Here is a 10,704-nt window from a genome sequence, read left to right on the forward strand (position 1 = left end):
AAGCAAGCACTTCGCACACGCAAAGTAGCAAGCACTTAAAGCAACATTGCTTTCAGACAAGCGTAATGTTCCATCCCTTACCCTGGCACAGAACTGGGAAGCCGGTCAGTCCAGTAAGAGGACAATCCATGTGGCCGGGCGTCCACTCCGACCCACTGTAGACTTCATTGACTGAGGGCGGTTCCCTCCTTTTTATACCCATAAACAAAGTATCAGATGGGAGTGAGAGTGAGAGTTCTCTCTCTCAGCTGATCTGTTTGTCCCGTTTCTAAAACATGTTTCCAAAACAATAACCGTTCCCAGCATCTCAGCAGTGTGTGAAGCAAAATAACATTGCAAACTCAGAATACAGCAAATATAAGCAAAATAAGGAATACAGAACTAACCAGTTTTTCCCAAGATACATTGTCAAAGAACAGAAATAATTCTTTAATATATCAAGCTCACAAAACTATATTTATTTACATATAGAAACCCCTGTCCTACAAATGAAGTTCTGAATGAAATCGGTTACAAAGGTACTAAGGCTAAACTGGTATTTAAACCCTAAGTATGTATTCTTGATTAAAGTAATTTTTAAAGCCAACACTTTCTAAAAGACTTGTTCAAAATATGAAGTCATATCGATCAAACCTAATCTACTTAATAAATATAAATGATATAAGCATCTAATTGCCTAAATAATAAGTGTGTTGTAATAGCATGTGTGATAATTTCCTGTAAACACCAGTCAATTGAACTATTATGTTTTGGTTCCACACATTGATCTACCAGTGAACTTAAACTTAAATTCAACCATGCTTACAGGCTGGAGAAGAAAACAATCTTTCACTTGTAAGCATCATTCTAATTGTAAGGTATTTAACTTTTTTTTATTCTGTACAGATTGACCAAGAAACTGGAAGAGAGACACGAGCAAAAGAAGAAAGAGCAAAAGGAAGTAAGGAGATAAAACTAACTCAACATTGTTTTCCCTAAATGTCTCAGGATCCAGGAAAGTTAAATATGGCATACTCCTAAAAACCTTTGAATTATTTTAGAATGATTACCAAGTAATCTGATATTGAAAATACAAATGATATTGTGATTGTCAAAGTGCTGTGTACCAGTTTTCTTTATCCTCCCTTACTCTGGAGAAACTGAATTTGCTTCTGGTTCTGTTTTAAGTTGGATGATTTTTGTTCAAGTTTTCAATGTAGTTTAGAGTAGTCTTCCATGATGTATGGCTAGCAAATGTGGTGTGCTCACCTGCTTCCTCATGCTAACATATGTGCCTTGGATAACAGAATGCATTATTTATTGCTATAAGTATACACCACGGCTATGCAACTAATCAGCCTGCAGGCCACCTCCGACCCGTGATGTGTTTGTTAAAAAAGAAATAAATCTGATAAAATCTATGAGAAACTCACCAGGCCAGCTGAATGGATAAACGATTGGTGTTGTCGATTTTCTACCGTCTAGTGCAGGGGTCCCCAAAGTGGGGATCAGGACACCCCTCCTCCGCTCCCCGCTTAATTTGCACTTTAGTTATTGCTTAGTTATGATCATCTACAGGTGCTGGTCATATAATTAGAATATCATGAAAAAGTTTTTTTCAGTCATTCCATTCAAAAAGTACACAAAGACTAATTTATTTCAAATATTTATTTCTTTAAATTTTAATGATTTTAACTGACAACTAATAAAAAAAACTCTGTGCAAAGGTGCAAATTCGGTATTTCATAAAATAACATTACCTAAGACCAATATTAAAAAAGGATTTCCAGAAATATTGACCAACTGAAAAGTATGAGCATGTACAGCAGTCAATACTTAGTTGGGGCTCCTTTTCTCTGGATTACTGCAGCAATGCGCCGTGGCTTGGAGCCCATCAGTCTGTGGCTCTGCTCTGGTGTTATGAGAGCCCAGGTTGCTCTGATAGTGCCTTCAGCTCTTCTGCATTGTTAGGTCTGACGTATGCCATGTTCCTCTTCACCATACTCCCAGTTAAGAACAGGACATTAAACCAGGTACTGGTAGCTTTGGCACTGTGTGCAGGTGCCATGTTCCATTGGAAAATGAAATCTGCATCTCCATAAAATTGGTCAGCAGCAAGGAGCATGAAATTGAAACTTCCTGCTAGACAGCTGCGTTGACCTTGGATCTCAGAAACACAGTGAACCAACACCAGCAGATGACATGGCACCACAAACCCACACTGCCTGTGGAAACTTTACACTGGATCTCAGCAACATGGATTGTGTGCCTCTCCTCTCTTGCTCCAGACTCTGGGACCTTGATTTTCAAAGGAAAGGCAAAATGTATAACTTTGGACCACTCAGCAGCAGTCCAGTCATTTTTGTGTTCAGCCTGGGTGTGACGCTTCTGACGCTGTCTCTTGTTCAACAGACACAAGGACTGCAACAGTTGAAACCATGTCTTGCATATGCCTGTGCATGGTGGTTGTTGAAGCACTGACTCCAGCTGCAGTCCACTCTCAGTGAATCCCCCCACATTTTGAATGGGTTTTGTTTCACAAACTTTTTTTTTCTTCCTCACCTCTGTTAAAGGGTAAGTCCGGTCAACAAGGAAAAATCAGGGGATCATTAGCTATACCTAAAGCTAATACATTTGTGGTTATTTAATGAATTTAGCGTTAATCAATAAGAAAATAAAAGCATAAATTGTCGTCTGGATCACTGTGTATGGGGGCGGCCATTATTGCCCAAATATGGGCAGTAATGGCCGCCTGACATCACATCCTGTGACGTAGAATCGCGGAGAGCCGATGACAGTTCTCCGCGCTTTACAAGCAAACTCAATTGGAGCTTTTGTACACAGCTGTGATCAACAACAATTACTTCGGATTTCCAGAGGACTTCGCCATTAAAATTCACGAGAGCTATAGTTGAAGCGACAATGCTCACGTGCTTGGCAGTTGGATGTTCCAATACATCGGGTAAAAGTGGAAAAAACATTTTTTTTTTTTTCACCTTTCCGATTCATGATCCACCGGGTTCTCTTGTTGGATTACCTACTTGAAGAGAGAGGATTTGCCATCGTGCTTCTGGCCAGAGGGAAAACACGTTGTCTGTAGCCAACATTTAGAAGAAAAATGTCTTCAAGATGACATGAGAGCGAGACTTTTCGTTATGTTTTTCTTCTTCATAATGTAGAATTTGCCCGAACATTTGTGTACCGACCAGAGGGGCTGAGTGATACAACACACTTAGAAAGCATGCCCACTGTTGTGAAGCCCACTTATTTCATGCAACTTTGGTCTTATTTTTTCTAAAGTCGCTTGTAAATTTCATGAGTTGTGGGTTGCAGTTTTTTTTGGGCTTGTTTCTGAAAGTGAAGTGGCTAGTTTTGGCTCTAAACCAGGGGTCGGGAACCTTTTTGACTCAGAGAGCCATGAAAGCAAAATATCAGAAAATTTATTTCAGTGAGAGCCAATAGGGTAGTTCACGCGTGACATCCGCGCTACTTCCGGGTCCCGCTTGTAGGCAAAGACAGCACTGTTCTCGCACCTCCGGTAAATACAACTTAATTTTGCACTAGTCATTATTCTACTGAAATAGCGGCGGAGGGGAGGTGGCGATCGCTAGACGGGGCCGGGAGAAGCGGAGTCGATGAGCAGCAGCAGGCTGCAGCAGCCACAGCAGACTGCTGTAGACAGTCACTCAGATAATAAACACGTCCCTTCTGTCAGGTGTTTTCCCCCAGTCCCTAAAAACAGCAATTATCAAACCACTGCTGAAAAAGAACAATTTAGACAAACTTCTACTCCAGAACTACAGGCCCATCTCAAACCTCCCCTTTATCAGTAAGATTATTGAAAAAGCTGTATTTCAACAATTAAACGCCTTCTTAACAACGACCAGCCGCTTTGACGTTTTCTAGTCTGGCTTCCGTGCTCAACACAGTACAGAGACCGCCCTTATCAAGGTTTTTAATGACATCCATATAAATACAGACTGTGGAAGAACCACCGTGCTGGTTCTGTTGGACCTCAGTGCAGCATTTGATACTATCGATCACTCCATTCTGTTAAAGCGCCTGGAGAACTGGGTCGGTCTCTCTGGTACAGCTCTCAACTGGTTTAAATCCTACTTAAAGGACAGGGAATTTTTTGTATCAGTAGGTAACTTTACATCAGAGATGACAAAAATCACATGTGGGGTTCCCCAAGGGTCCATCCTGGGTCCCCTCCTTTTCAATATCTACATGCTCCCTCTTGCTCAGATGATAAAAAACAACAACATCAGCTACCATAACTATGCAGACGACACACAGCTCTACATCACCATGTCACCAGGTGACTATGAACCAGTTCAGGCACTGAATAAATGCCTAGAAGAAATCAATACGTGGATGTGCCAAAATTTTCTTCAGTTGAATAAAAACAAAACAGAAGTAATAACATTTGGACCAATAGAGGAGAGATCAAAAGTTAGGACACAGCTCCAGCTGCTTCAGCTAAAAACCACCAATCAGGCCCGAAATCTGGGAGTAGTGATGGACTCAGACCTGAACCTCCAAAAGCACCTAAAGGCAGTTACAAGGTCGGCTTTCTATCACCTGAAGAACATTTCTAGGATTAAAGGACTGATGTCTCAGCAGGATCTGGAAAAACTAATCCATGCGTTTATTTTTAGTCGAATAGATTACTGCAACGGTGTTTTCACAGGTCTGCCTAAAAAGTGGGTCAGACAGCTGCAGCTGATCCAGAACGCTGCTGCCCGCGTCCTCACCAAGACTAAAAAAGTAGAGCACATAACCCCAGTTCTAAAGTCCTTACACTGGCTCCCTGTATCTCAGAGAATAGACTTTAAAATACTTATGTTAGTCTATAAATCCCTGAATGGCTTAGCACCTAAATACATCAAAGACTTGTTATCGGTGTATCAACCATCCAGACTACTAAGGTCTTCTGGCTCCAGCCTACTCTGCATACCTAGAACCAGAACTAAACAAGGAGAAGCAGCATTTAGTTCCTATGCTCCACTTATCTGGAACAAACTTCCAGAAAATTGTAAAGGTGCGGAAAGCCTGAGTTCTTTTAAATCAAGATTAAAAACACATTTGTTTAGGATTGCCTTCAACTGTTCTAGTTAACTGAATCACCACTTCTTTGTTCTAATTTCTATCTACATTTTATTCCTACTTGCTTTTATTCTGTTTTAATTTGCTATATTTTAATCATGTAAAGCACTTTGCATTGTCCCTGTACTGAATTGTGCTATATAAATAAATTTGCCTTGCCTTGCCTTACATTACGCCCTTGTTCACACGCGCTAGTACGTCTGTGTTTACACTGCAACGTCGCCGACACCTCCACCTCCACCCATTTTAATAAGACAAAAACACCAAAATAATCCGTAGTGAACAATTTTTTAACCTACCGGGCAAGTCTTCCTCTCTGCTGAGGCGCTTTCTGCTGTGACACAAACATCTGTGAACATCCATACATCCATCCATTTTCTGACCCGCTTAATCCCTCATGTGGTCGCGGGGGTTGCTGGCGCCTAAGTCCCGATATCAACCATCAACTTACTCTTAAAATGATCTTGTGATACGTTATCTAAAGAAGAAAAATACGTTGAGAACTGGTCAGTTTGCTCTGTTTGCGCCCGTCATGTGTTCGCCTTCTGCCTTCCAGTCCGGCGCGCATGCGCGAAAAACCCAAATGAAAACAATAGCAGTGATATTTTGTTTTATCTGCGAGCCAGATGAAATCATCAAAAGAGCCACACCTGGCTCGCGAGCCATACGTTCCCGACCCCTGCTCTAAACTAAGTGACGCCGAAATATCCCTCTGCCTCATAACGCGCTGCAGCTCATCCTGACAGGAGCAGAGTAAACTCAGAAAGAGCAGCTCTGCCTGTATTTTCTGCAGTTCACGGTTGCAATAACTGATAACTGCTGAAAGTAGATTAGGCGGTGCAGATCACTATTTTGAGCAGAGACTGGTTCTAAAGATGAGTTTTATATTTATAACATTGCAGAACCCAACCCATAAACCATACACAAACTTGTTTTCTTTTTATGTCTCTAAAATTACAATTTTGTGAAAAGGCCCAACACTAAAGACACCTGGTGCCACACTCTAATCAGCTAATTAACTCAAAACACCTCCAAAGGCCTTTAAATGGTCTCTCAGTCTAGTTCTGTATGCTAAACAATCATGGGGAAGACTGCTGACTTGACAGTAGTCCAAACGACGACCACTGACACCTTGTGCAAGGAGGGCAAGACACAGAAGGTCATTGCTAAATAGGTTGGCTGTTCACAGAGCTCTGTGTCCAAGGATATTAAAGGAGAAGTCCGGTCAAAATCAGAATTCAAACTGCTGAAAGTACTTTAAATATAAAATTATTACATACTGTTCAATAAATTATACGCTTTTTTAATCAAGAGTAATTTTCATTTGAAGGTCTTTTTATGGGGGCAGCCATCTTGGTGAAGAACAGTACTGCCTCCTCCCAGTTTGTGACGTCAGGTTGCGGGATCGACTGTAGAGCAAGTTCCAATGCCCTATCTGTCCCCTTGTAAATGAATATCCGTTTTCATGCCAAAATATTTTTTTAACCCCTTAAACAAAGATAGACATGGTATTAAGCATTTCAATTTAAATTAATACAAATTTTACCTTTTTAGAGACATAAAAAGACAACAGATAAGCATTAAAGTACGGTTTATGGGTTGGGTTCTGCAATGTTATAAGATGAGTATAAAACTCAACTTTACAACCAATCTCTGCTCAAAATGGTGATCTGCACCGCCTAATCTACTTTCAGCAGTTATCATCAGTTATTGCAACCGTAAACTGCAGAAAACACGGGCAGAGCGGCTCCTTCTGCCTTTACTCTGCTACTGTCAGGATGAGATACAGTGCGTTATCCTCGCACTGGATCCTCGCTCTCATGTCACGTTCAAAACATTCTTCTTCGAAATGTTGGCTGCATGACGTTGTTTCTCTCTGGCCAGAAGTTAGATGGCAAATCCTCTTTCTTCAGGTAGGTAATCCAACAAAAGAACCCGGTGGATCATGAATAGGAAAGGTGAAAAAACTAATGTTTTCCACTTTTACCCGATGTATTGGAACATCCTACGGCCATGCACGTGAGCATTGTTGCTTCAACAATAGCTCTCGTAAATTTCAATGGTGAAGTCCTCTGGAAATCCGAAGTAATTGTTGTTTATTGCAGCTGTGTACAACGGTTGAGTTTGCTTGTAAAGCGCGGAGAACTGCCTTCAACTCACCGCAATGTTACGTCACAGGATGTGATGTCAGGCGGCCATTACTGCTCATATATGGGCAATAATGGCCGCCCCCATCCACAGTGATAGAGACGACAATTTATGATTTTATTTTCTTATTGATTACCACTAAATTCATTAAATCACCACAAACGTATTAGTCTTAGGCATAGCTAGTGATCCCTGATTTTTCCTTGTTGACCGGACCTTTAAACTAAAAGGGAATATAGATTTGGACACTAAGCTGGTGCACGTCCTTGCGACCGCCTGCTTGGAGCAGCTCAGTCACATGCGAAACAGTTCGATGTGAAGACTTGTTGCCGCTGAGCAGTTGGTGTGACACCGCACATGTGGTCGTAAAAATTTAACGCGTACTACGCATACCTGTCAGTGTGGAGTCCGCGCAAGTAATGCTGGCTCACACATTTAAGCTCACAATGGAAATTTTATTGTTTTAAGTCAATCTATGGTTATGAATCCATTTTTTAAGAATTAATATGAGAATCAATTCATAATTGGAAAATTGATTTTGTGTTTAACACAGCCTTAGTTGTGGGATGATTCAAATGTTAATGCTAAATATCTGACTTTATAATGCCAGATATACTTGTTAATATAGCAAATGTGTGCCTTTAGTTGTGGGGGAAAAAAATTCTTAAAAATGTACAACTTTTCAACATCAAGAATCTTTCAAGTATTGTCTCATAAATATGTGACATTAATCTCAACATTTCCTTAGTGTTTTTGTGGAAATTGACTCCTTCGTCGCAAATGATTTATTAATCTTTAATCTACAAGGGCCATAGTACAAATTTCCTTCTTTTTGGAAATTACGAGAATTAAGTCATAATATTAAGTGTACAAGAATAAAGCACATTACAAGAAAAAAATTGTACTATTGTGAGAATGAAGTCACACAATTGTTTCAAAGTCCTGAGAATTTTTGCATTTCCATAATTGTGTAATCGAAACCAAAGATGCTGAACATTCCTCATTTTAACACATGGAGAAGAAGACTGTGCTTTTTTTTGTAAGAGTTCTCATAAAATTACTAGTTTATCGCAATTTTATAACTTTAGTCTTGTAATTTCCAGAAAGAAAAAAAGCAACCCTCACCACACCGAAAGAAGGTCGACAGTCTGGCGTTGTTATTTTTGGGGTCGCAGGCTGAGAAGTATGGGAACGCCTGGTCTAGATAAGGGGTCAACAATATGCAATTATTCCATCAAAAAACAGCTCAAATCTGCCTTTTGTTATATGTATTTAAAAAACATTTGTTGGTTCTTTATTATTTTATGCCCAAGTCATTAAGAGCTGTTGTGGAAGTTCCAAAGAGCCACTTGTGGCTTAGAACTCCATGACTACTGTCATGTTACCAAGATACATATATTTATACATATTATATTTATGTTAGCTTCTTACACGCATGAAATCAATAGATGAGCTGATCAGGGCTGTGTTGTCAATGTCAAATTTGTCAGGCTTGGCTTCTACAGTTACACAAAGGCTATAGAGTCCTTCGGGTCATGGTCTTAGTCATCCATGTAAACCAAGTTTTATGCTTTATACCATCTCAGATATGTGGTTGGGGTTGTTCCTGGTTGAAATGATCTGTTTTATCAGTTTTGATAGTTGATACACATTTTCTATAAGATATATTATATAAGTGTGAGCTTTACCCAAAATTAGAATTGAGCTTCAGGGACTAGTTTGAAACAACAAAGTTGATGAAGTGTTCGTTTTTTTTTATACACCTTTTTATTTGTTTTTGTATCACTTAATAGGCTAAAAGAAACGCTTAAGTATATTTTACCATGCTTCCTGTTAAATCCGGTGGGTTTCTCGGACATCATGAATGTACGTGTATTTTTCAGAATGATATCAGAAAAGAAATCGAGCGCAGGAAGATGGGGAAGCAAAATCAAGAATTTAAGAGAAAACAGGATGCGGAAAAAGCCAAGCAAATCTTGGAAGAAAGGAACAGAGAAAAGGCAGAAGAGAAGGCTGCCAGGGAACGTGTTAAGCAGCAGATCGCCATGGTCATTTTGTATTTCTCTTTTCTTGAATTTGAAGATTGCTGTCTTTGTATGAAATTCCTGCTCCTGACTTAATGGAATTGTTGTTCGTGCAGGACCGAGCAGAAAGAGCTGCCACTTATGCCAGGTTGCAACAAGATGAGAAAGTTGCCAAGCAGAACCTTCTACAGGCCAAACAGGCAGACCAGGATGCAAGGAAGGAATTGCAAATCAGAGAGAGGAGGTAAAGGGCACTCACAGATTGTAAAATTTCCATTTTCTATTTTAGCTATTTATATGGCTCCAATTCACAACAAATACCGTAAGTCACTTTACAAAGTCAATTCAATCAAAGCTGTGACACCATCCAGGGGACATCTGCCATCACCCTTTCTAAAATAGGAAGGATTCCTGGATCAATGCGTGCTTATTTGCTCATTTTGTGTCTCTGCTCGGTCTTCTCTAAACCCCAGTCGGTCGTGGCAGACAACCGTTTACACAGAGCCTGGTTCTGCTGGAGGTTTCTTCCTGTTAAAGTGGAATTTTTCTCTCCACTGTCGCTAAACATGCTTGGTATGAGGGATTGCTGCAAAGCCATCGACAATGAGACAACTGTCCACTGTGGCTCTACGAGCTTTCTGGAGGAGTGAATGCTGCTTGTGAAGATGCTGGGTTTCCTTGGATAGGAAACTTTGTAACCAATCTGTCAGTATGATTTGATTGAATTGTCTATGTGAGGTGCCTTGAGGTGACATGTTGGGAATTGGCGCTATATAAATAAAATTTAATTGAATGTGTTTTCAATTAGAGCTATATAAATAAAATTTTATTTAATTGTAGTGAATTGCAGAAATCTTTGGCTGTCTTGCGTCGCACAGTGACACAGGTCCGAGGACGGTCGTAAATGGCTTCAAAAAACAACTTTAAACTAGAACTGCAAGCAGTTCCAAGCCCACCCACGCCCCGTCCCTTTGAACATGCTCCTGGACTTCAGTTCAGCGTTCAACACCCTCATCCCACAGCATCTGGTGGAAAAACTGGAACATCTGGGCTTCACCCCTTCACAACTGGCTGCTAGACTTCCTCACCAACAGACCTTAGTCGGTCCGGGTCGGACAGAACACCTCTGATGTCATCACCCTCAGCACAGGCTCCCCTCAGGGCTGCGTCCTGAGCCCCCTGCTGTTCACCCTGATGACACACGACTGCGTTCCCAGGTTCACCACCAATCACATCGTGAAATTTGCAGACAACACGACGGTGGTGGGCCTGATCAGAGACGACAGTGACCGGGACTACAGAGAGGAGGTGGAGCAGCTGGTGGGCTGGTGCAGAGACAACAGCCTGATCCTGAACATGGGGAAAACGAAGGAGATCATCGTCGACTTCAGGAAGAACTGGCCTCGCCACGCTCCACTGCTCATCAACAGCTGTGGAGGTGGTC

The 10,704-nt window shown here is 40.9% G+C and overlaps 1 protein-coding gene across 6 annotated transcripts in view; it reads left to right on the forward strand.

Moving 5' to 3' along the window:
• Positions 1-10,704, forward strand: part of ubxn4 (UBX domain protein 4) — a 133,972-nt gene that overhangs the window by 62,428 nt on the left and 60,840 nt on the right. For 4 of the 6 annotated variants that reach the window (XM_036138758.1, XM_036138761.1, XM_036138757.1 and 1 more), the window contains exons 7-9: positions 886-940; positions 9,120-9,284; positions 9,377-9,504. In XM_036138758.1, coding sequence (XP_035994651.1) covers positions 886-940; positions 9,120-9,284; positions 9,377-9,504 — 348 coding nt within the window. The remainder of the gene's footprint in view (positions 1-885; positions 941-9,119; positions 9,285-9,376; positions 9,505-10,704) is intronic. The other 2 variants (XM_036138760.1, XM_036138759.1) reach the window with 1 other exon arrangement.

This window comes from Fundulus heteroclitus, chromosome 7, assembly GCF_011125445.2.
Source record: "Fundulus heteroclitus isolate FHET01 chromosome 7, MU-UCD_Fhet_4.1, whole genome shotgun sequence".
Taxonomy (NCBI): domain Eukaryota; kingdom Metazoa; phylum Chordata; class Actinopteri; order Cyprinodontiformes; family Fundulidae; genus Fundulus; species Fundulus heteroclitus.